Source organism: Parasteatoda tepidariorum, chromosome 9 (genome assembly GCF_043381705.1).
Source record: "Parasteatoda tepidariorum isolate YZ-2023 chromosome 9, CAS_Ptep_4.0, whole genome shotgun sequence".
Taxonomy (NCBI): domain Eukaryota; kingdom Metazoa; phylum Arthropoda; class Arachnida; order Araneae; family Theridiidae; genus Parasteatoda; species Parasteatoda tepidariorum.
Window position 1 is genome coordinate 13921829 of NC_092212.1, and position 23884 is coordinate 13945712.

The 23884-nt window shown below is 28.8% G+C and overlaps 1 protein-coding gene across 1 annotated transcript in view; it reads right to left on the minus strand.

The window, feature by feature from the left end:
- The window catches only part of LOC107456106 (uncharacterized), a 56957-nt gene that overhangs the window by 9117 nt on the left and 23956 nt on the right, over positions 1–23884 (minus strand). Inside the window, exons 4-7 of the mRNA XM_071185974.1 lie at positions 16209–16219; positions 12083–12103; positions 11938–11952; positions 1576–1605 (exon numbers count right to left, since the gene is read on the minus strand). Of these exons, the coding sequence (XP_071042075.1) occupies positions 1576–1605; positions 11938–11952; positions 12083–12103; positions 16209–16219 (77 nt within the window). The remainder of the gene's footprint in view (positions 1–1575; positions 1606–11937; positions 11953–12082; positions 12104–16208; positions 16220–23884) is intronic.

The following is a 23884-nucleotide window of genomic DNA, read 5'->3' on the forward strand; positions in this document are numbered from 1 at the left end:
ACAATAACAAAGAAAATAGTATATATAGCTCTATGAAAAAGGTTTTCCTTTACGAGAAAAACTCCACCATTGGAGATGAAATTCATTTTGATTTATTTTATTTATTTATTTGCTTGTTCAATTATTTTGATTAGTAGTTTTTTTAATAATTATTTATTTGCTTTTAATTTAAAAAGAATCTACTGGCAAAATAAGTAGGTAAATTTCTTTTCTATTTTAAAATATTTATAAATTTTTTTGTTTAGTTATTTTGATTTGTAACGTTAACTTAGAAATCTCGGGGACAGTCCGTAAAAATACACCAAATGGGAGATTTCCAAAATGGTGTCAAAAGAGGGGTTCAACTATATTTTATCATTATACATTTATAAAGCTATAACATTAAATATTACAATCATTATACATTTAATATTATATTAAAGCTATTATTATATTAAACGAATTATTATACTAAGCTCTAGATATTCTCCGCTTTATTGGGATTTTCAATTTTATTACTATTCCAGATTAATTGCGAATAACTAAGCGTTAAATATCTTAATTAAATATAGGGGGAGTTATATTGGAACAGTTTGTTAAAAATTATTTTATATAATGTAAACAATTTTTATGGCAAAATGCATTTTAACCCAATTCTGGACGCCATTTTGAAAATTATCAATTGCAAGTGTTTTTACGGACTATTCCGGACAGTAAGTAAAGGTTTCAAATAGAAATAATTAAACTTATTATAATCGACCTGATTATTGATATCGATACCAACTGTTCTTGTCTTATTGAGAATTAAAGACCTTTCAAGGGAGAATAGATAAAGGTAAACAGAAAAAAAGGAAGTGTCTCTAATCTTTTAGAGATAGCACAAAACGTTTTTCAACAATCATCAAAAAGATGCATGCTGAATCTTATAACTCAGAAATATCTTTCTTGCCATCTCGTAAAATGCTGAAAAACCAAAAAAGAAATGTACATTTTATTGATATGTTTGGGGTAGACCTTAAAATTTACAATTTCTTTCCGAAATTTGTTTGTAAATATACAATTTTTAATATTCTTATATTTAATTTCATGAATGGTGGCGATGGTATATTGTCTTGTTTACAATAACCAAGGCTGAACTTAAACAACGCCTCCTATAACTGAAAGCCTCCACACGGTTTTTCATAGGTGGTCCGATCAGAGCACTGTGAGGGATATTCGCTTACTGAACGAGTCATTTAATACGGAATATAGTTAGATTAAGAAAGTGGTAGTAAATATATGACTAAAAATTAATTTTATTTATGAATATTACTGGTTTGCCTTATTCACTGGTCAACCACTACAGATTCAATTCTCAAATATATAAGATAAATTTCTCTCAATTACTTTTAGAAAAGGTTTTGGGTTCATGCGCACAACTGGTTCACTTTTTAAACAGTCTTCGTGGATTACTTATAAAAGACCGTGTGGAGGCTTCTTGATGTAGGAGGTGATGACTTAAATGTAACCGTTGACCGCATAACAGTTAAGTTACGGATCTAGTGAGGCCTTACAATAACAAAGAAAATAGTTATCAAAAGAGCATTAAATACTTACATTTATGAGTTGCGTTAAGCCATCTCTTGCCTATAAAAAGAAATAACGTAGTTGAAAATAAATATAAGATGAGAAAATAATTTAAAGAAATATATTTGTGTAATTTAAAAACATTGTTTAACTATATTAACCCGTTTTATCCCGACTTTGCAAAAGTGGCTTCATGAAAAAAGTGGTATTCACCTAAAGTGGTATGTTATTCACCTAAATGGCTAATATCAGCTGTTTGTTGCCATTTCATTTCGAAATATCCCTGCACCTTATAGTTCTAGATATAGTGATAGAAACTTAAACCACTAATAAATTATGGTGGAAGGGAATCTTTTAATTTTCCAGATAAAAGACAAAATTGAAACAATTGTTTACACAACCACAATATGTTTTTGAAAAAGGAAACTGTTCTATAAATATAACGCTGGGCACTAGCAGGTTAACACGTTGCCGCATACTCTTAATTTGACTGTCTGCTCAGAAACGCATCATTTCTAATTGATTATGATTGCTATTCATGTTTTTCAAAGTGAAGTTTTTTTTATATTAACATCAAACATTAATCAATGATATATTGACCATTCTGTTGGATGACCTTTTGCCTCCTTTCGGTAAGTTGACAAATTCCACGTTCCAGGAAACCTTGGTTTTAAGAAGCGAAGAACTGGTCCAACTCATTTTTAGTAGCCTGATCGGAAGCGAAAGTTTTACCATTCAAATGGTTTTGAAGGGATCGAAACAAATGCATACCTGTCAACTCTTCCGGATTTTCCGAAAGATTTTATTTTCATAATTAAAGTGGTAGTAAATATATACTATTTTTTGTTTTATAATTTTAAATTTTAAATGATTTTGATCACCACTATTCTTACAGAAATTAAGCACATATAACAATACGCGTTACTATCATGGTTGTCAATGCCACCACAATGTAGCAAAATTTCAAAATGTTTTTAAACACAATGTATATATGTCACGATGTATGGGATAGGGGCCGCTGAGCGGCCCAGGTGCCCAGTTCTTTTTAAATAAAGCGAAAGCGAATGGTTGTCAACTTGTTTTCTCAAATACAACGTATTTGATTGCTTCAAATTGAATTTTTAATTCCATTTTAATACCACTTTGAAAAATTATAATGGAAAGGATTAAAAGTTGGCAGGTATGCAAATGTAATCCGAAGGTGCTCAGTCAGGGTTATAGGGTGGATGTGGCATCAGTTCCCAATTCAGCTCCATTAATTTTTGACGGGTTATCAAAGATGTGTGGGGCTGGCGTTATCATGATGAAACATAACTTTTTTGCGATTAGCCAGTTCAGGGCGCTTTTTCTTGATTTCTTCGTTCAATTTCGATAGTTGACGACAGTAGATATTTGAATCAATAGTTTGATTCCTTGGAAGCAGCTCAAAGTAGACTATACCCTTGCAATCCCACCACACAGAAAGCATAATCTTCTTTTGGTGTACATTGGCTTTGGGTGTCGATTGTGGGGGTTCATCTTGCTTGGTCCATGATCGTTTTCGGACTACATTATCGTCAACAATCCATTTTTCATCACCCGTTATGATTCTTTTCAGAAATGGGTCGTTTTTGTTACGATTCAGCAAAGATTCGCATATGTTAATGCATTTGGTGAGGTGGATTTCCATTTATTCGTGAGGAACCCAAACATCCAGTTTGTTTACGTAACCAAGCTGCTGTAAATGCAAGTAAACGGTTGAATTCGATGTGTCGAGCTTCTCTGATATCTCTCGAGATGTCATACACCGGTTAGCTTCGAATAACGCCTTTATTTTGTCGTCATCAGTAGTGGTTGGACGAGCAGTATGTGATGCATATTGCACATTAAAATTTCCAGCACGAAAGCGAGCAAACCAACGCTGACACTGGAGTTCAGTGAGGCAGTCCTCACCATAAACTACACACAATTTCTTCCGAGCTTGCATCGCATTTTTGCCCTTTCGGAAGTAAAACAATAAAATATGACAATAATGCTCTCTTTGAGTGTCCATTTTCAACTAAATTTTTAACCAACTTGTTGTTTACTAATGACGCTCTGATTTTGACTAAAGAAAGTCTAAAGTCTGATCTTTAAAATAGTATACAATAATATTAGCCACGCAATAACTACTACATTAAATGTGCAATTTAAGTCATCTATGAGAAAAAAACGACAGTAATTATCGAACAACCAGATAACATTAAGAAGCAGTCGTATGTTTGGATGTAAAAGTTATCACTATTTATCATAGATTTTCCATTAAATACTCTTATCGTTATTTGCTCAGCACGCCATTTTTTATCCTATTCCCAAACCAAAAAAAAAACGATTGTTTATGTTATCTGGAAATTTTACATCTTTCGTTTCGATGCATTACTAAATAACTAACAAATAAATGCATTAGTATATTTCTAGCAACCTAAAATTACTATTTTTATTATTTAAAATGTGCACGAAACGGGTATCTATCTTCTTTACAAGGAATTATTACTTAATTTTTCTAATGTAAAAATTACATGTTTATTAACAAGTAATTACTGACAGTAATTAGTTTTTAAAAAGAAGTAGTGATTAGCTGATCGACGAAAAGAAAGTTTTGTTTGAGAAATTATAGTTATCACTTTCCTACATATCGCCAAAATTCAGAATGCTATATCCTCGTTTTCTGCAATGTCAGGGATGGCCTAAAAATGTAAGAAGTGGTAAAATCGTAATTCGTTTTTTTATTTAATTAATTAATTAATTTAATTTATTTATTTAATTTAGCTATTTAATTTTTTATATTATAACAACAGTGATTTTCAAAATTATTCAAATTTTATATATTTAGAGCGAAACTGTCTCTTGCATTCTCCTTTCATACTAAGCCGAAAGAGATATGCCAAAAAAAGTTACTAAATTTAATTTTTTAGTGGATTTTTTTTAGTCACCACTTCTTACATTTTTTGGAGCACGTGGATTCCTGATATGTGCTAAAGTCTGTAAATATTTGTTTGAATAACTCTATTGAATCAGACGAATAGTTTCTGCTATACTACAATTTCTTCTTAATAATCTGATTTAAAATCAAGTTTCTTTTCGAAACTATTTGGCTGATTTATTAAGATTTTGATATTTGTTTTGTCAATTTGTTTAATAGTAAGAGAGAAAAAATCGAAATATCCGATATTTCTTAGTGTCAATGGGAAAATGTGGTCAATTACCACCACTGTGATGTATCTCATAACTCTGAATTGATATTCTTCATTCAAAAGGCTGAAATACTGAAGCTTCAATTTTGTCGCTTGAAAGAACCAATCCAAATTTGGGTAAAATTGTGATAATTCATAACTATCAAGACGAAAAAAGGCAAAAACTGGGGGAAAATCAATTCAATTCAACTTGTCTTCGGGAAAATGAAATTATCAATTTTGTAAGAAGTTATAAGCAACCAGGGGATCGAAGGTATAAAAATACTGTTAAACTAACTGGATTCCTTCAGCAACAAATTTCTTCAAAAATTTAAATGGTAAAACTGTTTTGCATAATTAAAAGAATTATGCTTGAAGATTGAAAAAGTGAGGCCATTCTTACGCGAACGGATTGACCAAAACGAGCAAAGTAGAGGTAAATAACTTTTTTAAAGTTTAATACCAGCAGTATAGATGCGGAAAACTGCGGAAACTTCAAATAGGTACACCGGAGTACCTGACCAAAAAGGCCACCTAAGTAAATGATACGATTATAAACTAAAACAAAGGCCATTGATGTTAAACTTATTTGGGTTAGTAAAGTTAATGTTATGTAGTTAAATAATAATGAGGAAAAAGAAGATAGAAAGGACAGCACAAAACAGGCATAATACAATCATGTAATAACATAAACAAACAAATGAAGTCATTAGTCTGCAAGAATATATATATATATATATATATATATATTTTTTAAAGTTTTGCTGGGATCACAAGTTTTTTAAGAGGCTACTGCTGTGAAGACAATTACATGCTTTGAATTCACGCTAGAATAAATAGATAAAAATTATCAGTAACTTACGCTGTCCTACATTTTAAAATCTAAAACTATTTATTCTACATAAGAAATTGATCCAACATTTCTTTCACTTAAGATGAAAATAAATCTTCCAAATGAACTTGAAGTATACATTAAAATTAAGATTATAGTTTAAAAATGAAAGAACGAAGTTATTTTGTATTTATAACGCATCATTTATAAGCAATACCATGCACTTTTTTTATTGAACTAAAAAATCTTAAATATTCCGAGCTACAAAATTTCGTCAAGTATTAACAATGTTTCAGTGGGTACCACTGAAATTTAACATTATAAAAATACNTAAGAATACAGAAAAAGCATATGACTGGGACCTCTTCACACTGTTTAATCATCCTATAAAATGCAGAGCGCTAATTTTTGCGTGGCTTTTTGTTGTTTGTCTTGCTAAAATAAAATCCGTCAGCTTAGACGGGATATGTGTTCCCCCTCTCCCGCTTTGGAGAGGGGTTAAACTGCTATTTCACCATCGCAACTTAATAAAAGAAGATTATGCACAACTGGACTCTTCAATCATGTTGCTCTCAATACTAATTTACTAAAAAATCATCAGATATATATATATATATATATTTACTTATTTTTTATAGTTTTTAACAAATAAGCAGTTAGTTATTAGCTTTGTTAGTAGTTGTATACGTAAATTGATTCAAAATGAGCTGCAATAATTCCGCGGAGAAATGTAGGATCAACCCAAGTAATTGGGAAAGAGTAATGATGATGGAAAAGATAAGGAGCCAGTCAGGGGGAAAGAAAAATCAGCAATACGACTCAAACGAAGTCTTGAAGATTTTTATAGTAGTGGAGGATGGCCTTTGGTCGTCTCCAGCAATTAAGGACATCTGGGTCGTAGTTAGAGGAACACCATATAATGGTGTTGGAGTGTCAAGTACTTTTAACGAAATACTTAAGAGATCTATTTTTATATAGGTCTTAAAGGCTAGGCGTACAGTTACAGGTATTTTTGTTACTGAAATACCAGGGTGAATTTGTGATGTTGAGGAGGGTTTTGTTATTAGCACCTTGTAAGAGTTTAAGATTTATCTTAGCAGTCCCTCCGAAGGCGGGTGCTGCATATGTTAATAGGGGGAGAGAAGCATTTAAAAAATTAGAATCCTGTTTTTAGTGCTTAGGCGTGAGTCCGTTTTAGAATAGGATAAAGCGTGCATTTTGCAGCAATGAATTTATTTTTAATGTTTTTAAAATGATAATTAAATGTCAGGGTTTTATTCACAATGACACTTAAGTACGTTGCCTTCGTTTCCCATTTGAATGAGAAGTTGTTATCAATCATAACATCCATCTTATAGCTCCTTTTCTGGTGAATAGCACTGCCTGAGAATTGTCGACATTGAGGGCAAGTTTCCAATTTTGGAAGTAGTCAATGATGGTGAGGAGAAGATAAACAATATTTCGGTTGATATCGCTGATGTACTTACTTTGTGTGGCAATAGCTGTATCGTCAGCATACAGTGCAGTCAGAATACCATAGTCTCTAGGGATACCATTAATAAAAATTAAAAATAGGAGGGGTCCTAGCTTGCTACCCTGGGGAGCATCGCTCCCAGTGGGTCTATTAATGGGTCTTATGGTGGAGAAAAAGTTGTTGCAGTTGACCATGAACTTTCTGCGCGTTAGGTAGGATCGTATAATTATAATGAGTTGCCTAGGGAAATTGTATTTATTTAATTTATACACCCTTCGTGTATGTATTAAGTGAGCCTGATGAGTTGGTGTTGTGTGGAATGTTTAGGGTTATGGTTATCATCACAGAAATCTCTTATTCTGCACAAGATGATGTCCTCAGCTATTTTGCTCAGTGAGGAAGGAGACTAAACTGATTGGTCGATAGCTCTCCGGTTTTGTTGGGTCGTTTCCTGGCTTTAGGATAAATTTAACGACTGCTATCTTCCAATGACAGGGGAAATATGATAAGCGCAGCGCTGAGTCAAGAATGCATGTTAAATAGTGAATGTAGTTAAGGGGGAGTGCTTTGATAAGTTTATTATTAATTTTATTTTTCCCGGTCCCTTACTATTCTTAAGTTTCTTAATGGAGTTATAACATCACTATAAGAGACTGGTTAGCAATATAGTTGTTAACAGGAGGGTGATATTTTTATAAGAATGCTCTTAAAATTATTTAATTATAGTGGTTACTTTTTTCTTCCAACGCTCATTTCGTAGAGATGCCAACTGCTCCGCTTTCTGCGAAAGTTTCAATAATTTTGAAGATCGAGGAAAATTACGCCTACTTTTTAAAAGTGTCACTACGAAATAACTGCTACTAGTCTAGCATGCTGATGAAGCTGGGCAAATGGGCCCTCACCTCCATCATCAGAGAGCCTCCACACGGTTTTTTAAAAGTAGTCTGCGCAGACTATTAAAAAAGTGAACAAGTTGTTTTCATTAAACCAGATTCAATTTTATAATGTTGGATGCTGGATATTGGGGTTATCTCGGCGTTTGGCGAGAAGCACCACTAAGCATTTCGTCGAATCTGTTTTGACGTATTCTAGGAGTTTCTAAATATCAATGAAGTTGTAGTATGTTGCAATAGCAAAGCAAGTCCTTAAAGAAGTAAATCTTGAGTTTAGAGGTGAAGATCATCATTGGCATGGGGAAACCCGTTGAGTAGAGTTTGTAAGAGGCAAAGTACTTCTTGATCTTTCTTGAGTTCTTGTAACCCCTTGTGGGTATAATCATCACCTCCTACATCAGAAGGCCCCCAAGCGGTATATTATTAGTCCGCGCAGACTATTTAAAAAGTGAACCAAATATGGGCATGAACCAACATTCTATTTTTAAAGTAATTGAGAGAAAGTTATATATATATTTGATAATTGATTCTTTGGTGGTTGACAAGTAAATAAGAAAAACCAATTATACTCATAATTTAAAAGAAACATTTGGACGTATATTCGCAATCACTTTCTTATTTCCACTAGATTTTCCATTAAATGGCTCTTTCGTAAACTAGTTTGTCCACATAATGGTCTGATCGGACTACCTATAAGATACCGTGTGGAGACTTTCAGTTATAGGAGGCGTTCCACAATTTGAGATTGATTATTGCAATTGCTGCGAGGTAGCTTCTACAAAGTTGGATCTAATATGATACTTTTAATTTTTGATAAGCAGTGGAGAAAAAAATTAATTGAAATGTAACATATTAAATTAAAAATAGCTTAACTTTCATAACCATTAGAAAATATTATCTAACAAAGCGTAGCTAGTTGGAATCTTTGATTTTTGTCAATGTAACATCCACCCCATAGACTGCTGAACTCAAACTGTATTTTATTTTAACTTTTTGTATTATTTCATAATGTATGGGATATGGGCCTTCTGCACGGCCCAGGTACCCAGGTTTTGTAAATAAAGTAATTTTTGTCGATGCAAGTTTTGCATGTGTAAAAAGGAAACAATTTCTAAAAGCTTCAAGTATGATTTTTTAAATTTTGCCAACAGTTTTGCGTCGTTAAAGTTTTTCAAACATTTGATGCTAAAATAATGATTGCTTACTGAGAGTAAGTATAAAAGTTTTTTCATATTCTTATGGAACCCCTGTATATGATCTGGTCTGTCCAGGCTAGATGAATATTGATGATAGGTACTAGATAGGTAAAATTGCTAACTGTTGAAACTGATTTACTTAAAAAGGCAAGTTGATAGTTATAATAACGTTTTTGTCTTGTTTTTTTGGCTAACCAACATTTGATACTTCAGGAAGTTCCCTTCAAATTTTCAGATCCGATCATCAGCGTAGAGAGTCCTAAAGCTGTTATCATTCCGATCAATGGCAAAATCATGGATGCGAAAAATGTGAAGTATTGGACCCTGGATGCTTCTAATAAAGTTCTAGACATAATAATCTATATATATATATTCTCTTACACGGCACCAAAAAAAAGCCTCATTACAACTCCCCGAATGGCAACGTTAGAAAATCGACCAATGATTGCTGCTAAAAATGTCACATGGCAAATGTCACATGAGGTGGCTCAACATATAGCGCTTTTAAAAACGGAAACAATAACCAGAGTGAGCATTATCAGGTTGTTCAATTCAGATTCATGCCCTAAAAACATGATAATATTTAATTTAAACTCNTATATATATATATATATATATATATATATATATATATATATATATATATATATATATATATATATATATATATATATATATATATATATATATATATATATATATATATATATATATATATATATATATATATATATATATATATATATATATATATATATATATATATATATATATATATATATATATATATATATATATATATATATATATATATATATATATATATATATATATATATATATATATATATATATATATATATATATATATATATATATATATATATATATATATATATATATATATATATATATATATATATATATATATATATATATATATATATATATATATATATATATATATATATATATATATATATATATATATATATATATATATATATATATATATATATATATATATATATATATATATATATATATATATATATATATATATATATATATATATATATATATATATATATATATATATATATATATATATATATATATATATATATATATATATATATATATATATATATATATATATATATATATATATATATATATATATATATATATATATATATATATATATATATATATATATATATATATATATATATATATATATATATATATATATATATATATATATATATATATATATATATATATATATATATATATATATATATATATATATATATATATATATATATATATATATATATATATATATATATATATATATATATATATATATATATATATATATATATATATATATATATATATATATATATATATATATATATATATATATATATATATATATATATATATATATATATATATATATATATATATATATATATATATATATATATATATATATATATATATATATATATATATATATATATATATATATATATATATATATATATATATATATATATATATATATATATATATATATATATATATATATATATATATATATATATATATATATATATATATATATATATATATATATATATATATATATATATATATATATATATATATATATATATATATATATATATATATATATATATATATATATATATATATATATATATATATATATATATATATATATATATATATATATATATATATATATATATATATATATATATATATATATATATATATATATATATATATATATATATATATATATATATATATATATATATATATATATATATATATATATATATATATATATATATATATATATATATATATATATATATATATATATATATATATATATATATATATATATATATATATATATATATATATATATATATATATATATATATATATATATATATATATATATATATATATATATATATATATATATATATATATATATATATATATATATATATATATATATATATATATATATATATATATATATATATATATATATATATATATATATATATATATATATATATATATATATATATATATATATATATATATATATATATATATATATATATATATATATATATATATATATATATATATATATATATATATATATATATATATATATATATATATATATATATATATATATATATATATATATATATATATATATATATATATATATATATATATATATATATATATATATATATATATATATATATATATATATATATATATATATATATATATATATATATATATATATATATATATATATATATATATATATATATATATATATATATATATATATATATATATATATATATATATATATATATATATATATATATATATATATATATATATATATATATATATATATATATATATATATATATATATATATATATATATATATATATATATATATATATATATATATATATATATATATATATATATATATATATATATATAACCGTATATATATATATATATATATATATATATATATATAAATTTTGTGAGAAAAAAAATGTCTACAGTAACAACTTTTTTACCCAACTAAAAATGTTATTTTAAAGGTTCTAAAATTTCTTTTTGAAATCTTTATACTTCTATTTTCATTTGTCTCAAATTCTTACTCTTAAAGGAAAGATTAATCAAGAAATGAAATTTATACTTACGTCAGCCACAGCCTTCTAGAAATTTCAAAAAGTGTTAATTTAAAGCTGTATTAAGAAGCGTGAAAACAAAAACTTCATACTAATAATAACATAAAATAAAAAATTAAAGAATTGTAAAAACATAATAATATTAGTTCATACTTACTGCCAGTCTATCTAATAAAACCTGCAAATAAGTGTCACAAATTTAACTATGGTGAGCAGTAAACGTAAAACGTTTTTCATTGAAGATAAAATGTACATAAACAAGAAAATATAAAATGGATGTAATCAAGCAGATATTTGCAGTAAACACATTTACACATTAAAAGTTAACACATTTTTTGTTACTACATAATATTTTTCAGTCATTTATTTAAATAATGNAGATAATATCAAGCGCTAAAGCTGCTTTAAATATGATCACTATAACATAGCACAATAAAAACAAAGAGAAAAACGAAAATAATTAATAAGTTTTATTATCAGTTTTCAGTTCGGCTTCTAATTTTTTGTGTTTAGGGATTTGCTCTTTGAGCCTAATATTTGGATTTCAGCAGCAATAATAATTTGGCTCCTGCTAAAAATCAATTCTAAACGAGTAAATCCTGTTTTTTTTTTTTTTTTAAATAATTGTTTTAATTATCAAACTTTTTAATTACAAACTTTAAATTATCCTGTATTATATTATTACCTTGCGCGCATCCATATTCGGGCCCACCCAAGGTAACTAACAAATTAGACGAGCTTCAGTTTTGCAGTAAGAATGTACCATAAGATATCACTTTATTTATGCTTCTGTTTTCATATATTGTAATCTGGCAATCTTATTACGAAAATATTATAAATCATTCTTGAAAGATTCAGGTACGCGTAAGTTCATTTAATTTTGCTCCTCATCTTGTAGATTTCCTTTCGTGTACTGTTCTCTAATCTCTTTACATTTTATTTTCAGTTTTTTGCTTGATATATTCCTTTGTTTTTCCGTACATATTTTTTACTTAATGTGTTCTAATTTCGTTTAAATTTTTTGAGTGCTCCTCACACTGTTGTATTGATATATTTTGCTCTGGCTATATTAATACAATATTAGAAAGCACTCCTCTTGCGGATATAATCGTGTGAGCTGATGAAGAGATTATATCTTTTCTTAGTTTTGTTTTCCAAATTTTAAATTTTTTTTTTTTTGAGGTATTAAAAATTATGTTTCTTAAATACTTTTAAAAAAATTATTGTAAATGATTTTCTTCTCTTGTCATTATTTTTTATTTTTTTCTCAATTTTTTAGCTTATATATATATATTTAACTAAAACATGAAATTCTTCAATTAAACTTTTTGTGTTATTTCTTAATTTATTATTCAAATCGAAACGCTTAGCTCATGCTTTGAAATCCACATCCTGTCTTTTAATCTATGTTTAGTTCAAGTATGCATCAATTATCAGTCTGGCGATTAACCCTATAACTAATTCGTGGGAAAGACTTTTTCCGTGGACGCTTTTAACAGACCAATAACAGTTACCGATTTTTCCCTTATTCCCTGAAATGAAACATTTTACTTATTTACTTTGCAAGATTTTCTCAAACTTTTATTGAGGAGGAGCACAACGATTTCGTGTCTACTTTTATAGCTGACCTCACTCTAATAATTAATAAATAAATTTTGCACCCTCGTTCCCTGCCTAAGTCCTGTTTCTATCCTTCAACTCGTTGTATATAAATATATANGCCAAAAATTTTGAAATACAAAACCTTCCAAAACATTTACTAATAAAATAAAAATTTTGTCGACAGAATTATTACAGAAGTGTTTCCATATTTTTATTCAAACCTTGTGAAGTTTAGTTATATAAAGTCAGGTAGATTTTATTACAGAATGTTTGTGCGAAGATGCTGTATTGAGCCATTAGAGAGCTGTTTTCATAGAGGATTGACTATGTCTCCAGGCGAGATGAAAGAGAATTTCTACAGAATTTATTATAGAGTTTCTGCAGTTAAAATTCACTGTACAAGGATAATCCTTTAAGAAGTGCGTTGTTTGTGAACCATGAAACTGTTTCGAAGACAGAATACATCCGTTCCATTCGTTAAGCGTGCAAGCATTGTATTGTTAACTATACCAACTGGTACCAGGCTGCATTCAATCAAACTTCCCCGCACATGATTAGTTTAAACTTTAGACTAATGATAATCCTTGTGACAGGAGAACACACCTAACAATTTCCTTTAACACTAGGTTTACGGACGTTTCTTATATACCAATCTCTACGAACACGCGCCAATTTGACGAATGAACGAATACATATAACAGCACTTACTGAGATGCCAACTTACTCCGGACAGCAAATATATATTTTAAAGTGGTAGTTTATCAATTATGATTCTTGGTTTAATGAATTCAGTTTAGTAGATTTTTATCCACCACTATTTCTAAATAATTCGTAGGCTTATATAATTCACCACTCTACATTTGCGAAATTTAGGTAGTAGTTATTTACAGTTTTTTTAATTATATTTTGGCGTGTCCATAGCAGTTGGTATCTCTGCACTTGGAAAGCAATGTAATTATATACTATAAAAAAATGAAAATATGAGATATATATTTATGAAATATTATAGTATTTCATTTTTCAATACTTGAACTGAGCAACTAAAACCCTAAAAATCTGACACTCTGACATCAATTGACATTCTGCTTTTGTTCTTTCTATTATTGCTTATCGGCAACAATTGTTTATCGCTTGTTTCATTTGAGATAACGATATACATTCCTATTTGTTGTTCATGTGATGTTTGCATGTTTCCTCAAAATTTTGTCTAAATTACGATCGCGTCAAATTGAGGCATACCCGTAGAGATAGGTATACCACAAAGAGAATTTCAATATTTCAACGCTTTTGAAGAAAATAGACTTCAATACATATTTACCTCGATCAATGGATAAAAGTCATAACAAGAGATAAAATAAAAATGCAAACGGATTTAGTAATTTTCCTTATAAAATTCGAAGAGTGTAAAAATGACCCGTCCCGTAAACCTAGTATTAATATTTGGGTAGACATTGTTGCACAATAACTTAGTAGGACCGTACATTTTTACGAGTCGCTTAACTGTACACATAGCACCTTCCAACAAGGCCTCTGACTAGAAATTCTCGTTGATGTTACTCTTACTGTTCGCCTACGAATGCTTATCCAATAAGATGAAGCTCTAGCTCACTTCAGAAAGAATGTCAGGAATCACCAGGGCAATGTTTACGGCTAGCATGGGATAGGACGAAATGAGTCTTTGGCCTTCACATTTTCCAGATTTGACTTGATTGAATTTCTTCATTTTTGGTTAAAAAAAAAAGGAATTCTGTATGATATTCCCTTTACATATAAAGAAAATCTAGATGCCCAATTGTCATTTATCCCTGGAAATATTAGTGAAAAGCCTGGTGTTTTTAATAATGTACGCTGACCCATGTGCTGTCGCTGTAACTCTTGTAGCGTTGTTGATGTGGTGTGATTGTAGCTATCCAAGTGATTATGTGACAGCAGCCATCCAAGTGGTTTCGGCAAACGTTTTGAGTCTGTCTATTATCCCAGTAGGAATCTTCCCCTGTATACATTTTCGAATTGTTGTGATGCCCTTACTATGGACTATGCTATCTGCTTTATAAGGAACGCAAAAACCGGTATATGAGTACCAGTAATGAAGAACAAAATAGCTTGGAGACATAGTGAGGGAATCATATTTTCACATTATTCATTTTGGAAGCTCGCGCGTGCAACATGCTGTGATACCCTCTTCACTTCTTTCCCTCAATTTTTCTATTTATTTAATATTTATTGAATTGTTTTTACCTCATAAAATTCTGTTATCGATTATTATATTTCTGGCTCTCCTCGCACAATTGCTTTAATAAATTTAATTTTGGCGGTATTGATAAAATTTAAACAGGTAGATTTTACAGGGGCTGTGGCGTAGTCTTAATGTATGTTTGGAGGGAGATTATCTCTCTGAAATATAACGTAATCTAGCCCTTGACGTTGGTGAAGGATGCAGTTAAACAAAAACTGAGAAAGCAAATATACTTAAAATTTTGCCTTCACCCCAAGTTTTACGTTGTTTGTTTGCTTTTACGACATTCAATGTGAATCTTTCAAATATTTACATGTTGTGGTGGTAAGAATCTTTTAAAATCAAATGTTAAAAAGAAACTCTGGTACCACTTTAAACATTTAGGAAAAATTCCCGAATTAAAGGCAGTGAGGTAGTCAGGTCTGAAATAGTATAATTGACTTACCACTATTAAACCTGCAATAATTTTGAGATGATTAGACTTATGAAACAAATAGCAGTCATGAAAACAGGTACAAAACCAATAAGTTAAAAATGCAAGTTAAAACTTATATAAAATTATTCTACAGGTTTTATTATTAAGATAAAGATACCCTTTTAATTCAAGTTCTATTTATTTTATATACAGTTTTATACATCATTTAGAAGAATGCTATTTTACGTAGCAAAATACAAACATTTGAGCGAATTCGGTCATCACCTCCTACATCAAAAAGCCTCCACACGGTCTTTTATAAGTAGTCCGCGCAGACTGTTTAAAAAGTGAACCAGTTTTGCGCATGAACCCAAAACCATTTCTAAAAGTAATTGAGAGAAATTTATCATATATATTTGAGAATTGAATCTGTAGTGGTTGACAAGTGAATAAGGCAAACCAATAATATTCATAAATAAAACACAGTTTTAGTCATACATTTGCTACCACTTTCTTATTTTAACTAGATTTTATATTAAATGATTCGTTCGGAATGTGTGTATCCTCCATAGTGGTCTGATCAGACCATCTATAAAAACCGTGTGGAGGCGTTGATTCGATCGAATAATACCTATGAAAAATTGAACGTTAAAAAGGCTGTATTTAAGTTAATTTCTTCGAAAAAAGATTTCTCTTAACCCGTTTTGTCCCGAATTTATATATGGAAATGATACAAAAAGTGGTTTAATACATTATCAAAATTAATTGGTTTTTTCACTGTTATGGAAAGAAAGTCTTCGATAGATCAAAGAGTACTTTTTCTTTATAATTCTACATCTAATCAGAAAAAAATAAATCATTGCGGTATCTGAGAATCTTTTAATTCACCCAGATAAATGAAAATACTGAAAAAAGTTTCCCACCACAATGAATGTCTTTGAAAAAAGGAACTGTCCTAAATATATGACGCTGGGCATTAACCGGTTAAAAAGGTCTAATGATCTAGCAACATACGCGAAAAAGTAAAATTAGCATTAACCCCTTGGGTACGGGTGATTCAGAAAAGCATTCGTACAAAATCAGAATCAAGTTGTAATTAAATAAAAAACGGTAACTTAAATGTAGTCGTTGCTAATTTGATAGACTTACTTTGCTTTTACTTTAATTATTGTTAGTTTAATCATATATATAATCTATATTAATTCAAAATATAACTAAATAGTTTTATCTTGAACAAAGTAATGGTGAATTAAATAAATCAAACAATTATAACTCCGCCCACATATAAACTGGTAAAGAATTACTTTGATTACCAGTTTTATCTTTTTACCCTGATTGAGACGGTTTTATGCTGGCACTAATTTGTGACAGTCGGCGCGAAAGGGTTAAGGGATCCGAACTCCGGATCATTCTCCTGACCAAACGATTGAGACCACATTTATCAGATTGCAGCTACCACTTAAATTTTGGGGATCAGAAATTCAAATCTGTTTAAAAAAAAAGGGTATGTTTATTCAGAGAAAATATGTTTTTGTGTCTGATATCGCATCTCAAAACATTGTCTGCACTTATTAATAAGCATATTTGAAGTTACCTTCTTGAACCATTAAGATCGAGTCCTAGAACATGAAGATCCAATAGTTAAAATGATAAATTATTCAGGGTGGTTCGCTGTTTTTACATACTGTACATCTATGCGAACATCTATGTGTTTTTTTTAAATCTTTTATGTAAAATCTTTATACTCCATTCAGGCCAGGTGAAAGGGGAAAGAAGTTTTTTTCCGAGGCCTCTTCACTACGTAAATATATTTTCCAAAGACTGCTTATTTGTACTAATATGAGTAGTAATGCAAGAGTGCTGAGTTGTAATCATGTCCATGTGATCTTGACCCACTGGAGACAGAAAGGAGCGTAACTTTGGGCCCTGAGGGGAGAATCGCGTCATCAGTTTCCTGACGAGGTTAATTAACAACGCATCATTAAAAGCCGCAAATGAGTGCTTTTTCTCAATAAATACAGAAACATTTAGAAACTGTTTTTTATCTTTCCCCATCAATGTACTCTCGTGAAATCAAAATTTTCAAAGTAAGACTTTTCAAAATTTAATAACTCAGAAACTATTCGATCAATTTCGTTCAAATACTAAATTTCAGCATTTAAAGTTGAAATCACAAAAATTATGACTTCAAAAGCTTTTCGAGAAATAATTAAATATTTAATAAAAAATAATAAATAATTATAATTTTTTTTATAAAGTTGGTTTGGATAAACTAATTTTATAACTGAAGAGCTTAGTGGGTAAACCAGGTAAGTGAAAGGAAAAAAAATTCTATTACATTAAACCTTCCCTTACCACTTTATTTGTTTTCCCTAATTTATAAATATACCTGGAAATTTCATCAATAATGATGTTTGCTATAAAGTAATCAAAAATACTTACAACATGCTTCATACGAGATCAAGTAACAGCAGGATGAATGTTGTCATCCATTTTTTTTGCAGTAAATAAGTTCTTTTTTTTCCATGACAATAACACATTTTTTAATTAAATTATCTTTATATAAAATTTAAAAATTAAATAAATTGCTCCTAAAATTAGAAAAGTTTACCTCTAACCTTTTATTAAACATGGACAATACAAATAAAAGTTGAAATTGCTTATTTTCACCCAGTCGGATACCTCAATGCTTGATGATACAGTGAAACCTCCATGAAAGATCACCTTCACGTAGCTACCACCTCTATTTGCAACCACTTTTGGGAGGCACGCAATTTTTTCCATTGATTTTGTGTTTGTGTAGAATCCTTAGCAGAGACCATTAACCCATTTTAGGCCATTTGGCATTTACAAGGGGCAAAATGATATCGTTATTAGTAACAATTGTTTCCACAGCATTGCCGTTCCATTTTATGGCACATGCTACTGTGTCCTTGCTGAAGGCAATATCGTAGGAACCACGATGTTTTCTTTTTTTTTTTCATATTTGCGTAGTAACCCAATATACAACCACCTATGAGATTTTCGCGAACTGTGCCAGATGCAAAGAAACCCTTTTCTTTCAAAATTTCAAATGAACTATAGAAAGAGAAAAGTTATCAAAACTTAAATCTTTTCATCTCAGGTATTGAAACAACACTAAAGTAACTTCTGAACAAAGCTTGTTACTTATGGCATATTTTGTCGAACATATTTAACCTCAGCACAGTAAAACTCCGACAAAAATAAAAATAAAACTAACAAAACTCTGAATACACGATAAGACTTCAATAAAACTTTGAAACCTTGCATAAAAAGTGGGTTTTCAAATTTCGCCTCTCATGGATTCGGCCAAACGCACCATTAAATTTGAAGGGATTTTGAAAAATTTAAATGTTTTTCTGATATTTGTTTTATTTTAATTTTACTTTAATTTTATTTTCAGAACTTACTACTTTAACCCATTATAAAAACATATAATAAATCTCAAGAGAAATAATTATACAGTTTAGAAAAATGAACTATTTCAATAACCATTTAAAGTTCAAAGATTGGCGTGTTTTGAAAATTTCTCAACAGAAACTATTTACTCCAAATGAATTTCTAATATTTTATAGATGCTTTTAGAACCCTTGAAAATAACAGAAAAAGTAAAACTATTGAAAATTATTCGTCACGGTGTTAATAAAATCAAAACAACAAATGTAGCAAAACAAATAAGTAGAATAAAATGCTTACCTGCCAACTTTTAATCCCTTCCATTATCATTTTTCCCAGTGGTATTAAAATGGAATTAAAACTTCAATTTTAAGCAAACAAATACGTTGTATTTGAGAAAACTTAAATTAACAACCATGATAGTAACGCATATTAATATATGTGCTTAATTTTTGTAAGAATAGTAGTGATCAAAATCATATAAAATTTAAGTTTATAAAAGGAAAAATAGTATATACTTACTACCACTTTAAATATGAAAATAAAATCTTCGGGAAAATCCAAAAGAGTTGACAGGTATGAAAATGCATTTAAAATATTAGTGTGAGGCTCTTATTTGGAAAGCTCTTATAGACAATACAACCTCATGCCAATGCTATCATTGATTAACTTTAAGAGTTGAAAGTAAAATTAAAAAAAGAAGTAATTTTAGAAAAACAAACATCTTCTCATCTTTCAAGGCTTCTTTAATTTTTATGATATAAAATTAAACGCAAGTGTAAAGAAAAAACATAATTGTTTATTTATCTAAAATATCTTTATCATTATTTTAAATAAATAAACAATTATAATTTTAGGTTACGTTTACATTTAATTGGTACATTTGTTTTTACACAATTACTTATATCAGTTGGGATAAATTTTATAGATTTTAAATTTCAAACGTAAAACCGTCTTTTTATGACCCCAACAGAAGTGGCACGTTCGCCTCAAGAAAATGACACTAAATAAAATTAAAATCCTTTGCGAAAAATCACGTACCTTCTATAACAAATTTGAAGTCAATGGAGGTAATCTCTAAGAGCGACCAACCGCCATCAACGGCTAATTTACTGTGGAACGGAGAGTGGTCTCTCCCGAGAGGTTTCACTGTACTTTGATCATTATAAACATAAACCATTACAATACTTTAAAAAATAAAATAAGCATACATACCACCACTATCTTGACCATCTATTAAGAAGAAGAAAGATATTGTAAAAATTTAAATAAATCTGAATTCTTTACACAGCGATAAATATCAGAATTTTCTTTTATTAGCAGAAACTTCATTATTACGAACATTTATTTTCTTTAAAATTATTTTTTTTAATTACAGGATGAACATTAAAATTAATAAAAACAGTAAAAATGTATTACAACAATAGTAATCGTAATAAAAAAAAATATTCTGAAATTGAGCAGAAAATTGAAAGTGCAAGGTACGTACTGTTCTTAAAATATTTAAAATGCTCTTGCGCAACTAAGTAAATAAGGTGCATTTTAGCATTTTTTATATTCATTCTCTTAATATTTCTAAACTTTTTAAACGCGAAATCTAATGTTTTGATACTTAATTTTAACACTTTGCACTCCAATGTCGTCGTCGAGGCGCTTTCAACAGTCACCACTCTTAACCCTTTGACTATTATGAACGAGTTCAGCTCGCAATCGAATCGTGCCTCATAATGCGCGCAAACGAGTTCCGCTCGGGAGCAAGATTTTGACCGTAATGATTAGTAACGAGCACTACTCGCGTAGTGAAATTTTTCCCCAATGCGCGCTGACGAGATGAGCTCGTTTGCCATTATTATTCTGCATTGACTATGTTAAAAACGAAAAGTACGTAAAAACTGTTATTTATGTACTACGAATACTTTAAGAAATTTTTTAAACGCGTGAGGCGAGCTATCTTCCGCAGCCAGCGATGCCAACTTGCTCCGCTTTGTAAAATAGTATTTCCTAGTGATAGCGAAAGTCAAGTTACTTTCAGTTTAGTATTTTTCCTTTTAAGTAATATTTCTACCACTAAATATCAAAAGCTATAAGTAACATATAAAATGCAACGTTTAAGAAACAATCTACTGGTTAAAAAGTAGGCGTAACTGTCCTTCTCCAACGAAATTAACTACATAATTTGCTACCACTTTATTATAACAATTCCAGAAGACGGAGCAGTTGGCATCGCCAGAGAAGAAAGGCGGTGGAAAACAGCTGCCTGTTTCGACAACTCTTTGCACGTAATACTGCGCGAATTAATGAAACGAAAACTGCTCACTTCCCTGACCGTCAAAGGGTTAAATTAAAAATTAATGTTTCTTAAAAATTAGCAACCACTCCAAAAATATAGTTCTATCATCTACTATACCTACAATAGTATGATATTTATATTTGAACCATACTGGAACATCTCATGAAAAAACTCAAGCAATGCCAGATCAAGTTACTCACCCAGATACCAAAAATCACCGTTGAATCACCATCAGAAATACAAAGATCTCAATATCCCGATTTTATCAGAATATATTTAAAAATTAAATGCGGATTTCTATGACAAGGCCATAAAATGCAATGCAGTGAACTTCAACCAGATATTCAATTTTGAAAATTACAAAAAAGATATAAAATTAAGACCAATAGCTGCTCACTTCACTTCCGAAGCCTCATATCACAATTATCAAAATAAATAATTAATCACACTATCTATGGCATAAAATTCAACAACAACACTGAAAACTTGATCTAGCGTTTCCCCACGTTGACCATCAATCTACATTCGAAGCCACACATAGTTTAAAGCAAGCCTGCTTTTTATAATTTTCATTATTATTATTTACTCAAGCAAGGTGCTTGAATCCGGCTAACAACCACCACATAGACTGCTGACCTTAAAATTCCTACCACAATTATCAAAATAAACAAGATGGATGACAAAATGGAGTGCAAAGTGATAAATGAAGTGGTAGACATTTAAAATCCAACACTTACAGAATTTTTGGTAATGTTACCAACACTGTGAAAGCCTCTCCACGAGAAAGCTAGAAATAAGAGGCCCTGCATATGAAATTTTGAATGATTTACAGGCAATGGTGTGGGAAATAAGTTCAAACAAATAAAAAGTAATACGTTTAAACCCAAACTTAGGTACCGATAAAATAAAGTTCTAGAAAAACCGTAAAAAGTTGGCAGCCTTTAGCTGTTACTTGGTAGTGCTGTTACGTTTAGTACACGGTGTGGTAGTAAATTTTTTTGGTATGTAAAGTGGAATTTGTCTTCGAGATTTGATTTATTTTTTATGTTTTCTTCAAACAGAGAGGCCAACTTGCTCCGGATATATATTTTAAAGTTTTAGTTTATCAATTGTGATTCTTGATTGAATAAATTCAATTTAGTAGATTTTAATCCTCCACTATTTCTAAATTATTTGTAGGCTTATATAATTCACCACTTTATAGCACTTGTGTCATATTATACCTTTTAAAAAGCATGCAAAAATAGTCAAATATTTGAAAAATTTACTTTGTAGTTACTTACCGTTATTTTTTAAAATTATTTTGGCATGTCCGGAGCATTTGGCATCTCTGCTTCAAAGCATTATTTTGTATACAAACAGAAATTTTTATCTTGTAGATATTTATCCAAAATCAATTCTGATAATTTGCACTTTTTTCGTGGCGAATCCTAATTTTTCTTAGTGGTAGCAAAGGGTGTGTATTAATATTTGAAAGCCTAATTTGAATAATGGTTTTCTTTGTTCATTTTGAAATCATACCATAGAGGGACCCCAACGTTCTAAATTTTGTGGGTAATTTTCTTCCAGTGGTAGCATATCTTTATGTTTTAAAACACGATCCTTAGCTTAATAAATCAAATTTAAAGTTATTTTCTACTACCACAACATAGGGTTGATTGAAAGCCATTTTGCTTCAATTCTATCTCTTGTAAAGCTTTTGAAATATTGGGAATATTAAAATAAAATTCTGAAAATTTTAGTTTTTGATTGACAAAAGCAAAGTTTGTAATTTTTAAAAAGTGATTGGTGGTACATAATACATTTGAGGTTTATAAGAATTAGTTCTTTCCTATAGGTGTGAACCAAAGCAGAAGTTTTTGAAGTAAATAGAATATATCTTCAAGATTTTGCATTTTTTACTGGCAAAAATCATAATTTGATCTCTCTATCTATCTCTCTATCTATCTATCTATCTATCTATATATATATATATATATATATATCCATTTATGATAGC